Raw genomic sequence first — 18021 nt, 5'->3', positions numbered from 1 at the left:
ATAGGTAGATCCATTGCTTGCAGTTAGTTTTTCCCACTTCTCAGGACTTTTACTTGATTTTGTTTTTAAGCTCTGGAGAAAATTCCAAACACCATTCATATTTAATCAAATAATTCATAGTCTTCCTTATTTTCTCTTATCACTATAAACTGTTCCGTTAATATGAGGCCAGAAACTATGCATTTTCCTAAGAAGTTTTGTAATAGATTCATAATACTCCTAATCATGTATAAGTCTGCCTGTTCCTGACTTTGATATTATAACCATATTTTCCAATAATTCTTCAAAACTCTCTATTAGAACCCTAAAACTGTGGCCAGGTATTTATAATAGCCACAAAATAGTCTGAGTGCTTTTTCTAATAGAGTGATATTCTGATAGTTTATTTGGAGTGTTAACCATCTGTGATAGGGTAGTTTGTTGAAAACTATTGCCCTGGCATGCTTACACAATCCATTTTTCTGCTTAAATTGAAAAATCAATGAGAGGGTTTTTCAGTTTACTTAGAGTTGAGCTCTAATTTACAATGGTTTTGTTATTTAACTTTTTTTTGAATAAGGTATTCACCAAGTAATCTTTCCTGATTTTTCAGAACTCGCATTAGCTACTTAAATTGCACCATAATTATATTTCCTTTTTTCATTTAGCTTCTTTCTATCACTAGCTCTTTTCTCACCCAGTCACTAAAGGAGGGAGCTCATACAACTAAAGTTCAGAACAAAGCCCTGCATCTTTACCAACTTGTGTGGGAGGACTTTTTCTCTGGCTACCTCCCAGGATTAAGATATATCAGGTCATGAACTATTTTAACAAAAAGGCCGCACAGCTTTTACTGTGAAGTTTAATTCATCATGAATGACTGGAATTTTCTGTCTTGCTTGTTTAGTGGAGTTTTATTCCAGACTACTTCATGACTATATAATTTACCAAAGTCCGAAGAATGAAAGAGCTTGGAGATTCAATGTCAGTCCCAGATAATTAGTATTTTCTAATCCTCTCTATGATGGTTTATCTAAAAAGTTGGTTTTGCTAAAAATTCATTTGTTCACTATAAAATACAAAGGTGGGTCAGGATGGAATCCAGGTAAATCTTTCAGAAAGATTAGTAAAGACATGGCCATGGTGCTGCAGAAGTGTAAGATGAGAAAGCCTCAGAGGTTACGCCTTTGCACTCTCACTTCTATTTTGTCAACTCTTTCTATATACTTTGACTAACAAAATTCTTTGTTGAGCAAATAGTGTAGTAGCTGTCCAAGGTGCCCTATTCTCTTGTGATAGGTAAACACATGCATTTAGCAGTTCCCAGTGTTAATTTTACAGAAATGAGCGGGGAACTGTGTTTGGCATCTTTTCAGAAGCATCATCAACTTTGATCAGTTTAATTTTGGTACATGATACTTTCCTACTGAAAATAATGGTGTGTATACATGTTCGTGCACGTGTGTGTGTATAAGCATGTACTCGAGTAAGTATGTGTATGTGTGCACATGTGTGAGTATAAGTAGCTAAAAGAAACTGCGTTTAGGCAAGAAAGAGGGTCATTTAGCCTGCATAGGCAAGTTTCTAAGGGTTTTTTTTAAACGATTTCTTCTGGAGTTTTTTTTTTTTTTTTAGATGAGGGATCTTCTTATATCACAAACTACTTATGGAAGAACACAGAGAAGGAGAGAAAATCTTTTTATATAACTATCTCTTTAGGCCTCAAATTATGAAAAGCAGTGATTAGAAAAAAGTTCATTAGTGGGTGTTGCAAAGTTGAATGATGCCAGATACCCAAATTGCTAACATATTTTAGGAGAATGATTAAAGTTGAAAGAATTCTCTAAGAAGCTTCTTCAAGTCAACAACAATTCTAAGGATTTAACAGCAGGCTATGAAAAACAGATTTATAGTGCTCTTTGTAATTTTGATATATTTCAAAATATTGGGATATTTAAGGGTTTAGAGGATAGTAAAAATGTTAATGATAATTTAATAGCATACTTGTGAATGCATGTATAAGAGGAGGGCTTTGTTCTGATATATCTCACAAGTGAAATCTAACTAATCATCATCGAATATAAACTCTTCCCTGATACGGGCTGTGATAGCCCTGGTCTGCAGGGTGGGCACTGAATTGGACCCCTCGACTTGTTTCCCATTTTGGATTGTGTCCCGTGGTTCCACTCAAGGGGGAACGATTAGATTCCTTGCAGCACGCAGAGCTGTCTAGAGTGAAAACTTGTTTTACCACAGTCTCTGGAGCATTTTGAGATTTAATTATGTGCACAAGGCAGTTCCAGCTCCTGTCACGATTCTTGCTTTAGCTGGGCACACGTGAACCTATACAGACAGATTCTACAGCTGTCTCTAGTTCTGTTCCATACTTCATTCTTATTTCACCTACAGTCCAGGTATAAACTAGTTATCAACCCCCAAGGCCTCAGTAAGCTAGGTTCTTTCATTCTGGGCTCCCAAGATCCTGGGCTTTCCTTCTCACTTTAGCAATTCAGTTCTTACTACTTTTGGACCATTTCAGAACTGCTCTTCTTTAAGTCACCTACATACAACTAAGTGACTTTACTGTATTCTAAAAACAGATTTAAAAAGGATAATTTCTGGACTGCAGTCCAAGGAAATGTTCAGGATAAGATGGATTACTCTGATTTCTTCAATTCTCTTATTTCACAGAGCTTCGTCAAAAGCCTTGAGTTTCTTCACAGTATTGGAGAGCTCACATCAATATATTCCAGCTTTACAGAATGGCAGAGACTGCATGATCTCACTTATATGTGGAAAGAAAAGTCAAACAAAAGTCAAACTCATAGAAGTAGAGACAAGAATGCAGTTACCAGAAGCTGGGAATGAGGGTGAGGGGGGCAGAATGGGGAGACATTAATCAAAGAATACAAAGTTTCAGTTAGACAGGAGGAATATGTTTTTGAGATCTATTGCACAGCATGGTGGCTGTAGTTAATAATAATATAGTCTATATTTCAAAATTGTTAACAGTAGATTTTACATGTTTGCACTATAAAAAAGTATGTAAGGTGATGAATATATTAATTAGCTTAATTTAATTATTTCATAATGTATACATACGTGAAAACATTACATTGTACCCAGCAAATATATATACAATTATTTGTCAATTAAAAATAAAATAAAAAAACAAAAAATATTTTCCAGATTTATGATTATATCACTTCAAATATCACAAATATTAACATTTCCCTAACCCAAGTGTGATTTCCTTATTCGCCATGAGATTTCTGAGAAAGGACATATTTGATACAGAGATGCATTCCCTGGTTAAATGGCTTATTGGAAAATAGACAAGAATTCTAGTGTTTCCAACTACTAGTCTTGCTCTGTTTAGTCACTGATGTTTATTAAAAACCTAATAATCCAGGAAATAAAGAATAGGTTTATGGATTCTTCTTTTAAGAGCTTAAGCTTAAAATGGGAACAAGGTATCTAAGACCTCCATTGTTAAGGGAAAGGAACAGTCTCTTTCAATAAATGCTCATGGACCACACTGACATTTTATAGTACTTACAGTTGGAAAATATACCTATACACACATGGTACTCAGTAGCTCATTTTCAAGGATGGTTTAAGTCTGAGTTCTCCTATGATTAAAAACCATTCACTTATACAAACAAAATTTACTGAGTACCTATTCAATAATAAGTAAAATGGGACACAGTTCTGGAAGACATTTAGACAGAGCTAGACGAACTCATAAGTATTTTGGGGGGGAGAGTTACTGAAGATGGAACCAGTCATAGATGTTTGCTGTGCAAAGTGGTTCGGCATCATTTGTACTTTCTGATTTGGTCTTCTTCCCCACCTTATCTTGTTAGCATTCCTATCAGAAGCACGCTGCTTCTGGGGACTTCTCCTGGGGAGCTGTTCTAGGACAGAAGGAATATGGACACAATGCTGCTTCTCACTTCTACTTGGCTACAAGATGGTTACTTCTGACATATTGATCTTAATTTCCTCATCAGACCTCCCAACATCTCGTCATTCTCTCCTAAATGCTCCATTCCATGGAGAAAACAGACTTTTGTCCTTGACCACATTTCTGGGGACATGTTCTCTTTTCCTGTCCAAATATTTATTTTAGTAAATTATGGGGCTACTTGTGTCACATACTGGTTTTCTTTCTACTTTTGGCAATTTGTCATGTACTCCCTGTGATGCCCTGTGTGTTACTTTACTGAACTGTTTATTTCTTTTATTGTTACTTGATTACTCATAGGTTTATTATTCCAGGTTCCCTAAGGACTATGACCATTCCTTCCTTCTACTTTGACTCTGTCAAACCACAACAGGAAGTGGTTCTCAAATTTTATTGAATTCATTGAACACTAACTGAGTGGTTTTGTGAATTGTTTGATCAATTTCACTTGCAGTACTGCCTGGTTACCCTGGACTAGTACAGATGTACAATTATTGGAAAGATAGTTAAAGTTTTAGAATTTGATTTGGCACAAATCTTAAGTTTTTTAGTCTATTTAGTACACATTTACATAACATGGAATCACTGTATCTCCCTCCTTTTAATTACCTCTTTTAGTGGTCATATAAAATTGACAGAAATAAACTATCCATGCTGCTGCCAATATCTTGGCACTCAGCCTTCCTTTCATGTTATTTCTTCATTTCATCTTTATTAAATGTTTACAAATCACTTAAGTTTAAACTACAAGCCTGCAATTATGTCTAAATTCTTGCAATGAAAGCATTTTTTTCCTGCCAATATTTGAATGCAGTTTTCTTGATCAGTTTTATTTTTGAGTGTGCAATTTGCAGTTACCTCCTGGAAAAAGAAGCATGGTAATGAATATCAGATGTGGCATGAATTAGTTATTTGTACATTCGTGCAAAATCAAACACATTTGGGACAAATTTTGTTTACTCTGGTTTCAAAGAATAAAATTGTGCCAGTAATTCAACAAGTGCAAAGGCAGTCCTTACAAAAAGGGCAACATGTTGATTTCAGAGAATATAGCGTGAGACTTTCTGCTGGAGAAAGAAAATAATGAGCCAGTACCAGGGCACATTCCTGAAGTTACTCAGGCTTGCAATGCTATCCTAATCTGCTTCTTTTTGCATCTATGGGGAGAGAGAAATTCATTCCAGAGATTGTCAACTAGTCTTAACAAGAATCTTCTCATCTTTGATGGGAAATAAATCTTTGATCAAGCTTAAATTGAACAGAAGACACGTGAATACTCTTCAAATATGTGATGACTCACAGAGTCTAAATGGAATGAGATGGTCAGCTGTGCAGCTGATACTGCAAGGATCCCCTATCACTTTGGTAACTGAAAGATGCTTTACGGTCAAAGTCAGAGTAAATCTCCATCCCTTTTGTGGCTCTACATGAACTGAACTTCCAAAGAGCATTGTCTCATCTCAAGTTTGTGCCATAAGATTAAAGAAGATCCCTATCGAAGATACAGGTATCACTTAGCACCAATCATTACCATAGCCAGAACAGAACTTCAGAGTTTCACCTACTAACAATTTAAGGATAGTTGTATTATTTCATATTTGCAGGTTTTATGGAGAGATGCAAGGCTCTCCCATTTTCTTGTTAAGATGCCCCTTTTCCTCTAGATTGCTTTGGTTTAGGGATACAGTCTTAACCAGGACTCATTAACATCCATATTTAGGGATCAGAGTCCTGGCGACAACAATAAGAGAGGTGAGAGAAGTAAAACAGAGATATTATTCTACCCTAGAAGCAGAATATGTATTTTTTTAATGTTTTCTCTTCACTACTTCCCACATCCCATGTAAAGCATTCTGACTCTGTCCCCTGATTTATATAGCTGAATGCAGCTTCCTGAAGTTAAAATTAAGTTAGGATACTGATTCTCAGTCTTTAGTAGGCATAAAAATCATGGGATTGTTAAGACAGGGATGGCTGGGCCTCATCCCCAGAGTTTCTGATTCAGTAGGTCTTGGTAGGGCCCAGTAATTTACGTTTCTAATAAGTTACCAGATGATGCTGATGCTTTTGGTCTGAGACCACACTTTGGGAACCACTGAATTTGGAATTGTATAGCACAGTCTTTTGCGACAGAAGTGTGATTATACTGACCTCTTTTATTCTTCCACCTCAAACAGTTGTCATTCAGTTTTTATGAAGAAATTTTAAGAACACTTTCTGACTGTAGAAATCAGATACATATACATACTGTTCACAAAGGTATATGAAAAATGTCTTAAATTGACTGGAAGTTCAATGACTGCAGTATTTGGAAAAGTAAATTATGAAACAATGCTAGAGTTTTCAGGAAGAAATCAATCACTTCTAGTACACTGCATCAGCTTATTTAAAAAGTAATTAAGTTTTCTTATAAACTCAACTCTTATCCATTTATATGGCCTTAGAGAATTTTCAGGTACTCAGAGGTAATTAACAACTAAAAACTATGAAGAACCATAAGCAGGCTAAATGCCCATTTTACTTTTAAAGTATTTTTTTAGTTTAATATACTAATTTACTCAATTATAGTCTTCCTTTTGCAAAATATATATTTTCTGAGATCAAAGCTCTTTATTGGGGTGTATAATTATATGTAACAAAAATTAGGTATTTCCTCACAAAACTAACATAAGCAGCCAGTGGCCCTACTGACGTTAGTGAAGATCAACAAAAGGGCAGTGTTTGAAAGCTGTTTGATAATGACAATGACGGGTATGCTAAGCCACATGATAACACTATCATTTATACATCCTCTTTTGGATATGAGACCAATGAAGTTTAAAATTAAAGAAGTTGAAGAAAGATGTCCATAGCATTTGTGAAGTTGTACATGTTGGTTTAAGTTTCTCTTTTTAAAAAGTAGATGTATAGATAATAATTTCTTTCCTTTTCAAAATAGTATTTTAGTTATCCTTATGTTTATAAAGAAATGTGCAGAAGATAATAGTCCCCAAGAATATAGAGGGTTTTCTTAAATCCTGAATGTAATTTGTTTGTTCCTTTAGACTTTATGAGGCAAAAAAAATTGTTTTTAGTGTTTTAGTAGCTTTTGCATCACAGATAATAATGATAAGAATAAAATAAAATCATTGAAAATACAGCTGAAAGTTGAAAAGAATAAAAATTTTAGCAAACTGAAAAAATTATAGTTGAAGCATGGTATTTAACTTGGCTGTTTCATGAAATTTTTCCAAATGAAAATGTGAAAACATGAGCTAACTAAGGTACAACATATATATATATATATATATATATATGTTTGTTGGTGCTAATGTCTAGATATCCTACACATTAGAATTTGCATGTGTAGGATGCCTAGACATTAGCACTAACATACTTAGATACTTTTAGGAAACCTGCAAACTGGAAAACTGACAAGTGGGATCCCGACAACTGCGAAGGAAGGCTCTGTCCAAGTACTTAAAATCAATGAAGTTTGGTTCTTGAAAGTTCAAAAAAATTCTTTTTAAATAGTCTCATTGGACAAAAAATGCCTTAACCTGAAAAAATTCCTTTAATGTTAGGACCTCACTCTTGGCTATGAGGTACAGAGGATTTGATTATGGGGGTATACTAGGGTGATAACCAATCTATTTGCCTGGGACTGAGATGTTTCCAAGGACCTGGGAAATATGGTTTTAAAACCAGGACAGTCCTGGTAGACAGAGACAGTTGAAAACCCTAGAATGTGTTGGCACATTTCTCAGTGACACTTCACATAATACAAGCCAGGTACTGCACTCTGGACTTGGCTCCATAATCAGCTTCACTAGGCATTTGTCATGAGTTCATTTCTTGATGGCACAGTTTCTATAGCAAGTTAGTAGTGATACCTGTAAATCCTGACTGAGTTTAATATTGGTTTCATTATCGGCTATGCAAAATGTCCTATCTTTAATTGTTTGAAAGTTCAATTAAGTGAGAACAAATGTTTCAAGTTGGGCAAGCAATGCTTTTGCTTTCTTGCCAGTTCCCGAATGATCTTTTATTTTTCCCTACAGGAATGGGACTCTTAGAATGTTGTATATGATTACCTGTAAATCCTGACTGAGTTTAATATTGGTTTCATTATCGGCTATGCAAAATGTCCTATGTTTAATTGTTTGAAAGTTCAATTAAGTGAGAACAAATGTTTCAAATTGGGCAAGCAATGCTTTTGCTTTCTTGCCAGTTCCCGAATGATCTTTTATTTTTCCCTACAGGAATGGGACTCTTAGAATGTTGTATATGATAAAATAAATTCTTTCTCAACTTGAACTAGTGAGAACTCCATCTCATTTGAGGAGGATTACATAGAGACTATGCAATAAAGATGTAGAAAACTAAAGGTAAGCCAACAATGGGTTACAATATTTTCCCTTTTTATCCAACTTCCTTTTGGCATACATGAATATCTGTTTTCTTTGAGATAGATGATACCTCATAGAAACAATTATTTTCTAAAACTTTATATATGACTCCAGGTTTTTAATGTTGAAATGATCTTCATGTAATTTTATAGCAGCCAAGGATAACGCCAATCATGTGAAACTCTCAGTGTAACTGCCTCCCCCAGCATCACCCTCATTTGGCAAAAGTTATCTGAAAAAATCTGCTCACTATGACTTGATCCTTGGATGTTATGTTGCATTTCAAACCACTTGTTTTTGCAAAAAACTGAAAACCCTGGAAAAATAAATGAAAAAAAAGTAAAAATATCATGTTTTCATTAAACTGTTGAAACAGGGACAGCTGGTTAAAAGATATGTTTATAAAATAGTGTTCATTTAAAAAATCTAATGGTATTATTTAAATTATTAGGAGCCATCTGTGATTGGTACAGTGCATTCAAAGGCATAATTGATTTTAAGACTGAGACAGTACAGATTTCAGCCCTTACATAAAAAATGTCTTAAGCTTTAGATTATGTAATGGCACTGTACCTTTTGAAAAATATATGTGGAAAAAGAAATAATTTTTATACAAATATGACTCATTTGTAGGCATTTATTTATTCTAATCCAGCTGACTGTGGTAAATGTGTTTGGATTATTGGGCATAAGTGTGCAGCATTTAAAAGGGAGTAGAGATCTTTATTAAAACAGAAGGCTCCTCAAACTCCACAATGATGTCAATAATATAGGTCCTTGGAGCACATTATTGTTTTAAGTGGAGGTCCTCACACTTTCACATTGGTTATAAAACATTATTTTGTGCTGCTGGCCTGGAATAAGAATGTCATACATCTGTAGGCAATTAGAAGAAACTGGACTGCATGTTTGATTAGCTCAATAATAAATGGGCACAAGTGTGACTCGACTTATGTTAGTCAGATTCCCTAGACAGATTATCTTGTTGTTATCATATGAAATAACCCCCTTTTATCAACAATTAAGTAAATCCACATTTATGGGCACTTTGCAAAATTGTGAGGTGGGAAGAAATCCAACTTAAGCCTTAAGTCATCCAAAAAACTTTTAACCCTGCTTTTAATGATACAGACCCCAATCCCAAATTTTAGAAGTTGGCTGAATTATACAGAACAGTTTGGGTCAGAAATACCCTGTGTGCACACAATCAACAAGTATGTACTAATCATCTTCCATAAGCAAGGCATAATCCCAAAGAAGTAAGAATTATAAATGTTTTAATATGAGTAAAGTAACTTACTTTATAAGGTAGTCTAAACATTTCAAGAATAATTAAATAGGATTCCATTTTATTATTCACAGCACAGTTTCTACTATAACCAATATCTGTTGTTAAGTCTTGAATATATTTTATTCTAGAACTTCTTCATTCAGTTCTAGGCATTGTTCTTGAATCCAACCATAAGTGCCAATGATGGACTATAAACTACTTTGGGAAATGAGCCATTCATTTATCTGTTTTTTTTTTCTCCCAAGTACCATTAATATATACAACATCTGAAGTGCTAAAAATTACTCAGTATATAAAAGTTAATTCTTAAAAAATTTCAACAAAACTTTTCGGTTTCAGGAAAAATAACATCAAACTTTCCAATCTAATTATATATTTAAATAACACAATTAAAAGTTGATATATATCTTAAATAAACTCAAGGTATTTTTAAAATCAATATTCACCCAAATACATATATAAGAATAACCTCATCAGTTTATCTCCTTGACATAATCCTTGAATTAAATATCCGAATATCAAGCAGATGCTGAAGCATCCATCATCAATATTGGAATTCTGACTCATGACAGTAACACGAAACAGATGCTAATATGATGCATCCTCTGAAAAGTGACACCATCACAGCATGGGTTAGATCTTGATGTGAGATACTTAAAATTTGCACACAAAATATAAAATAATAAAAGTCAGAGCATGATAGATTTCCTTACTTCATTTATAAGCCATTTAAAATCCACGAAACAGATGCTAATATGATGCATCCTCTGAAAAGTGACACCATCACAGCATGGGTTAGCTCTTGATGTGAGATACTTAAAATTTGCACACAAAATATAAAATAATAAAGTCAGAGCATGATAGATTTCCTTACTTAATTTATAAGCCATTTAAAATTAAGTATCTCTTATGCAGAAAATAAAACTAAGCACTGGTGAACAAGGAGCAGCATTCCACTGCACAAGAAGATGCATCTTTCACTTAATGCTGCAGCTTGGTGATCCTGCTTGAACCCCTCAGGGTTGAGGGAGGAAGGTGCTCTCTTCCTCACTCATGACCAGTTAGAAGGTAAGAACTCCTGGGCTCTTTCCACTGGCCAATGTGTACCATGCACTTATGTGGTGGTGACATGAGCCCTGTAATATGAGGTCTTCCTAGTAAGCTCCTGCATGAGAAAGGAGTCTGGGGACTCCTATAGCCCCATCTCAGTAACACAATCTCCACATTAGGCAGCTCTGAAAGGATTTGCTAAGAAGGAAAAGAGAAACAAAATCCCTTTGCACAGTCCAATTAGCTAATATCCCACATGTCTTCAAAGCCTCAGATTCTTATCACTTTGCTAGCATGAGTCTACAGCTGTTTCTAGAATACATAGTGAAGTGTGCTTTCTGTGAAAATAAACAGAAAAGCCCAGGCGGACGGTGCCATGGTGCAAGTGATATAAGTGAAGTGTGCTCAAATGAGAGCATTAAAAGAGATACAGATGTGAGTGAGGGAGAGTCCCTCAGAGGTGATGGGAAGCAGGAGCCCCATTTCTTTATTCCTCAAGGAGGAAAACGTCAGTGGTAACTGCAGTCAAAGAAATCTTGAGAAACCAAAGGGGGACATTTATGATGTTGCTCGACAGCACAATTTCAAATTCCAATGAATAACCTGACCATTCCTTCTGACAGCTGTGACTCTGGCACCAACCTACTTCAGGTGTGAAGGCCATCTCTGCACTTAGCACTGGTGTGACATCTAGTTCTCAAACTTGGCTGCCCGCTGGAACCACGTGGGGAGATGTAACAAATACTGAAGCCTGGAACCAACCCCTAGCGACTATCATTTCATTGGGCTAGGGTGTGTTGTGGCCATGGAGAAATTTTAAAGGCCCTCAGGTGACTCTAAATATGGGCAGCTAAGGTTGGGAACCACTGATAAACTTCCTGAGCCAGTGTTTTCTCATTTGTGAAAGGATGATGACACTGACAGCGACTACATTCTAGGATTACGGAAATGATGAACTATGACAATGCGGACAGAGCAGGTAGCACGATGTGTGACACGTGGGCAGCCCTCAATCTATGTGAGCTGTTATCTTCACCACAAGGTGCACCTGGGCAAGCTCTTGTGTAATCAGTCATCTTACCTTGGCACACGTTGTGCTCACTCTGCTCATAGCCGGCCGCACACTGGATCCGATGGGAAGGGCTGGAGGGAATGCGCTGAGGGTCCACTGGGTTCCGGCGGATGACAAAGTTTCGACCAGTCTGCACTTCAGGGCCTGCGACTGCAGCAGCACTGGCCACAAAACCACCCCCAGGCAACACCCCACTGGCTGCCATGCCACTTGCAGTTACGCCCCCACTGGTTGCACCCGAGGTTGCAGCTGCATTAGCAGCTGCACCTACAGCTTCGGCTGCTGGTGTTTCTTGCTGAGGCTGTTCGTTATTGACAATGATCTGGGCTGTTTTAGGAAGGCAGAGGTATCCTCCATAGTGGTTGACACATTTCATTCCACCTTTGCAAGCATCTGGGACAATGTCACATTCATCAATATCTGTGGTCAGTAATAAAATAAGTCAGGAATCTTCTTAGAGGGAAAACTTAACATGTAAATATACGTTGCCCATTTGGTATCATACACATAGGACAGGAAGAGAGACACATTAGATGAAGACAGAAAGCTATGTTCAAATGGGAAGTCTTTGAAGCTGGCTCACCTTTGCACTGCTGCCTTACAGGATCCCACTCATAGCCGTCAGTGCATTGCTGTAGAGAAAACACCAAAGACAGGGCAGGAGACAGTTAGTTGGTATGTCCATTCCCTAAGAAGTCACTCTAAAAGCCTTATTATTATGGAACAATCCTTGTGCTAGAATCCTAGACATATGATGAGATAGGTAGTTTAACATTCTCCAGCTTTTCTTTCTCTCTCTCTCTCTCTCTCTCTCTCTCTCTCTCTCTCTCTATCTATCTATCTATCTATCTTTTCCTTTCTTTCTTGTCTGTGCATTGGACAGTGTCAGGGGTCCCTTCTCAATCACCAGCTGTCTCAACTCTCCTGTTGGGTTTGGTTCACTTGTCCATCACCATCTTCTTGGAATCCTTTTCTCTGTGTCTTGAGACTAATCTCCAACCTCTCTGCTCTTTTTTTTTTCCTTTATTTGCCCCCTTTTTCACATTATAAATTTTACAAAATAAATTCAACCAACCTCTTTTTTATTTTTTTTCCAGGCCTGGACTCTTCTTCTTCTCTCTAAATCGTTGTAGAGTATTCAAGCACCTGGCTTTCCTTACCTTTCTCACCTCCCTCTCATATCCTGGCCTTCCCAGCTTCAGTTCCTACCAGTCCTCTCTAATTCACTCACTGAACAAATCATCTATTGAGCAGTCTCACACCAGGCACTGTCCTAGGCCCTAGGGATGCAAAGGTACTGCCCTTGTCCCTGTCCTCAAGCAGCTCACAGGCCAGAAGGAGAGACAGAAAGGTAGACAAGTTGGAGCAAGATGTCAGCTGCCTTCTACAAGTGTGTGTGTGCATGGAAGGAGTGATGAACTCTGCCTGGGGCTTTGGGTTGGGCATGACAGGGTTGAAGAGAAGCCTTTACAGGGGAGGTGTAAATTGGACTTTATAGCGTGAGCAGGATTTTTCCAGGGAGTTGTGGGAATTCTAGGAAGGGGACCACTGTGAGCAAAGAAACAAAACTGTTGAGGAGAGAAGGAGCTACAAGTAGTTCTGGGTGGGTGGGGGATGAGGTTAGAGAGGTAGGCAAGGCCAAATCCACTGTCTTTCTTTGGGACAGGGAGGGACTGGATTCTACCCTGAAGGTCAGTGAGTCTCAAGCTTTATTACACCCAAGGATCACCTACAGCACTTGTTAAATGCAGATTCCTGAATTCACCCAAAGGATCTGATTCTGTAGTCTGGGTAGGGGGCCCAGAATCTGAATTCCTAACAAGTAACCCAGGTGATTCCCATATAGTTTGTCTATGGGCTATTTATGAAGAAATGTTTCTATAGGTGATGAGAGGCCCCTGAAGAACTTTTAAGCTCAGGAAACAATTTGATTAGATGCTCATTTGAGAAAATCACTATGAGGAAGATGCTTCAGGAAGGATTTAACAAAAGTGGAATAACGAACAAGTAAACTTAGATTCTTTTAATAGAGCTGAAAGTTGCTTATATACACAACAGATGCTTGGCAAGTACATAGCCAAGAGAAATCCAGAGGAGACAGAGAAATCCATTTAGATATTTTACTGATATCTGAAACTATCCATGGTAAAAACTAAACTCACTTTATCTCCTAGACTAATTCTTTCTAGTTTCCCCAACACTGTACAAGGAGCCAACAACTTTCTCGGGACCCAGGATTACCACTTTAACATCAGCACTAACTTCTCCAATTCTTCTCCTACAAGCTCTGCTGACTTGTGTCCATTTCTACATCCACCACATCGGTGCAAGCCTTCCTGGCTGCATGAGTAGGCAAGGCTCTGTGTCTCTACACTCTGCACACAGCCTCCACGACCATCTCTCTGGCTCTCATCCTTCTGGTTGCTCCTCCACCTAAGAGCTCACAGTGGCCTGTTACCATCTCTAGGTTCTCTTTACTATGCAGCTCCAGCCAATCTGACCTTATGACCTCCTGGATTTGTTTTGGTGTTTTCACCTTTGACTATGCACTTCCTCTGACTCAGGTGCCTCTTAAGCCTTTCTAGATCAATCCGAGCTCATCACTTCTTTCAAGAATGAGAACAGAGTTCTATCTCCTCCAATATGCCAGCACCGATATTAATCACCACCTTGCTTTTCTATTTCTTTAGTAATTTGTATAATCTGCAGAATAATATTATTTTCACGTGCTTAGAGATTTTGTAGTTTTCAACAGTGTCTGCCTAGGGTAAATTTCCTGAGGTGAATGGCTGAATTTTCTTAGTAAACCAATAAAATTCTTTTGATAGTGGTTAGAATTTTTTGTTTATGTAGATATTTGTTGAGTAAATAGCTGAATGGACCCTATCATTAATATAGAAGGGGAATGAAGCTATCTGGTGGATACAAGACCATTCTCCTGAAAAGTATCTTTCAAAACAGGCAAAAATGGCAGTTCACTTGAATAATTTGTGTATTAGATAGAGAAGATGTACACTTTGTTTCAGGTATTTAGTTCCAGTACATTTAATCTGGGGGGGGTGGGTCTACCATTAAACAAGCTTAGACTGATTTAGCATCACCATTTGTTGGCTGTGTAGCCTTAAGCAAGTTAGACACTCACTCTGGTCTTCAGTTCTACCATCAGCAGAAGGACGATGCTGCCACTTACCTTATACTTTGCTTCAAGGATGAAAGGAGATAGTGTCTCCAAAGTGGGGTACTCAAAAATAGTTACATCTTGTCCTTTAACCATGAATTATTAGGCATACACAATTCAAAAGAGAATAGACCTAATTTTAGTATGAGAAAGACTATCATATCTGGAAAATCTGTTATAATAATAATGAACATTAGTGGTCTTAAAACTACAGTGTTTAATCCACAGGGAACTTTCTCTGCTAAAAATGGATAAGGTTTAGGCAATTAGCAAAGGGAAGGGGGTAGAATATAAGCAATTGTAAAAGCAATAAAATTTTTTATTAGATAATTATAAAAGTGGGTAGTAAATTTAACTTTAGCTGCCTGAGAAGGTAGTAAGTTTAGCCTGAATAACAAAACATTTTCATTTGAAGATAAACAGCACATGCCTTCATTTTTCTTGCTCTATTTATCTTCAGCAGAGGAAGCAACTGCATTTAACATTAACAAAATATTTATATTAAACTATTTTATTTATAGTTGATCTGAACAACAGAAAGGCACATTTGCTAGATGAATACTAACATTCTAAGGATTACATGGTACCAAAAAGTGAGATGTTTGTTATCAGTAACTGACATTAGCTCACTTTTAAGAGTTTTATTTTCAAAAATGTTTAACATTCTTTCTAGTAGGATTACTTAATTTTAACTTGAGAGCAAGTAGAAAAATGTGTTTTTCATATTCCAATCCAGGACAAATGTCGTTTGCCTTACAAAACAGATTAAAGACTGTAGAACACAAAACAGGGGTGCAAACAAACTCACCAGAAGTGAGGTAAGTACTACCCTCCTCTGTTCTCACCATATCTTCTCCTGGCAGTCGTAGTGGTCAGATGATATTTTAAATATTTTATTAAATATTGGTTATGCCCATGAAATTAACTAATTAATCAAATATTATGAGGAAATATCAGGAATGATAATTAGAAAGTGCAAAACTGAGTTGCACACAGTGCATTTTAAAACCACTTTAGCAAATACTGCATCCTGGTAACACATAAAGCATATCCGAAGGGCATTTATATGAGTTGTCAGTTATACTGTAAATGAATAGACAGCTTCTATAAATTCAATAAAGGTCACTAAAATGAGAACATAAGTCATGTGCACAAATGAAGTGATGTGCTCTTATGATGTTTAACATTCTTATTTGACTTGACTATTATTCTGCAGGTATTGGTTTCATCTGCATGTTTGTAGAAATTCAGGCTTTTTGATTTCTTACACCCATTAATTTATTGGATGTGTTGGAAACATGTAGCTTACTTTGGTTTTAGTTTTAAATGGATTTCCTCTTTTGGCCTTACACAAATCTCAATTGATGATCTCAATGAACTTTTGAAAGGATCAAGGGCAATTTACAACGAATCTTGAATGTGAACCAGGCTAAAGAGTTGTTTAATTTACTGTCCTCCAAGAGTACAGCCCACATTCACTGGCAGAGTGGGTACAGTCTTTCTTGTGTCGCAGAATCCCGCTGAACCGCACTTATCTCAAATTCCATCATGCTAAAGAGTTGTTTAATTTACTGTCCTCCAAGAGTACAGCCCACATTCACTGGCAGCCTGGGTACAGTCTTTCTTGTGTCGCAGAATCCCGCTGAACCGCACTTATCTCAAATTCCATCACCCCTTACCGTGTACGTGATGGTTTCCTCGGTATCCTGTGACTTGACCAGCGCCAGAGTCAGCATAGTTAGGAAAAAGGCTTTCAACATCGTGAATCTCAAAGAAAACACAGGACAAATCGGTGTTTAGTATCTACTGTGGGGAAATAACAAAACTTTAGCAGTGAAATAACAAGCAAGGAAGGGAGCGCGGGGAAGGCTGAGGCTCCACCATCCCCAACTTCCTATCTGCTTTCTCATCTCCCCTCCCCCCTCCGCAACCTCCCCTATAGCCACAGAACGACTGCAGAATTGCATGTCACATTATTCCATCCTGCTACGCTTATAAATGCAAAGGACATTCATCGTGCATTGTATACTGCACTTACACAGCAGGCTCCAGAAAGCGGGGGTCGGAGGGAAAAAATAGAGTAATCAGTTTCAAAGGCGACGGTGCATTTTTTTTTTTTTCGCCGGGGCTGGAGACGGGGCAGCAAATCTCTATTCTCTTGAACTTTAGGCTTTCCCTGTGTGCTCACGTCCAGCTAGTGACGTTCCTTACACAGCTCAGCAAAAATACCTGCGAGCCAATATGAATTACCTTGGCCTCAAACTTTTTTTTTTTTTAACAAAATACCAAAACAAAACTCTAAGAGCAATCTCCTCCCGGTTGGAGCAGAATACTAGAGCTTCTTCTCACATCCCCCAGCACGAACTTTCAAAGTGGCATTTCCACGCCGTTCTCTGCGCACAGCTTTCTCTAAAGGCCCCAGGTTGTGTGGAGAAGCAGCTCAAAGCACCGGATCTTCTTGTCTCCTATCAGTCCCTCGGTCCCCGACACGCTACCTTCAGGATTCGGGTTACCTAGGGCTGGAACTGGGGACCGCACCGCAGCACGAAGTACCAGTTTCGGGGCGGTGGGCCTGGCGCCCGCAGGGAGGTCAGGTCCCCTTTCTTCAGTTAACAGGCGGCAGTGCAACGGAGCTGCCCAACTCTCCAGCTTCTAACCAGCTCCTGTGGAATCCAGGTGCGACTTAAATCTCGCACATTGGTCCCCTGAAACTTTCAAAACCACGTTTATGGGCAAAGCCTTGCCGGCTGGCTGTCGGCGCGCACACACAGCCCATCCCAGCAGTTGTCACCGAATACTCACACTTGCTGACAGATCGCATTCCGAGACCGCGCACCTCCACCTCCCTCTGCCCGAGAGCCTGTGCACGGTCCTGGGCAGTTCGCGGGGACTCTGCACCCCGCAGGTCGCCCCACCTTATTCCCCGGCGCGCGGCCCCGCGGGCTCTGCGCGCGCTCGGTGCGATCCCGGGTCGGGGGATCCTACCTGCGCGGCCGCGCTGCGCTCCGGGCCCGGGCAGCGAGGGGAGTGCGCGGGAGAGGGCAGCCCCGTGGGTCTGAACTGGCGAGGTCTGGCAGCAGCCTCGGCGGCAGGAGC

General features: G+C 38.4%; 1 protein-coding gene across 6 annotated transcripts in view; it reads right to left on the bottom strand.

Annotated features, from left to right (window-relative positions):
* EFEMP1 (EGF containing fibulin-like extracellular matrix protein 1) overlaps positions 1-17985 on the bottom strand; it is a 62780-nt gene extending 44795 nt beyond the window's left edge. The window contains exons 1-5 of one of the 6 annotated variants that reach the window (XM_008571187.1): positions 17911-17985; positions 17479-17588; positions 16605-16692; positions 12331-12379; positions 11757-12167 (exon numbers count right to left, since the gene is read on the bottom strand). In XM_008571187.1, coding sequence (XP_008569409.1) covers positions 11757-12167; positions 12331-12379; positions 16605-16685 — 541 coding nt within the window. In that variant the 5' untranslated portion in view covers positions 16686-16692; positions 17479-17588; positions 17911-17985. Of the gene's footprint in view, positions 1-11756; positions 12168-12330; positions 12380-16604; positions 16693-16963; positions 17032-17290; positions 17310-17478; positions 17637-17727; positions 17772-17910 lie in introns of those variants that run through there. The other 5 variants (XM_008571186.1, XM_008571190.1, XM_008571192.1 and 2 more) reach the window with 5 other exon arrangements.
* Between the last annotated feature and the right edge of the window lie 36 nt (positions 17986-18021).

The sequence above is a fragment of the Galeopterus variegatus genome, unplaced genomic scaffold (assembly GCF_000696425.1).
Source record: "Galeopterus variegatus unplaced genomic scaffold, G_variegatus-3.0.2 Scaffold665, whole genome shotgun sequence".
NCBI lineage: Eukaryota > Metazoa > Chordata > Mammalia > Dermoptera > Cynocephalidae > Galeopterus > Galeopterus variegatus.
Note: the sequence above shows the minus strand (reverse complement) of the source record. Positions and strands in the feature narration are given on the sequence as shown.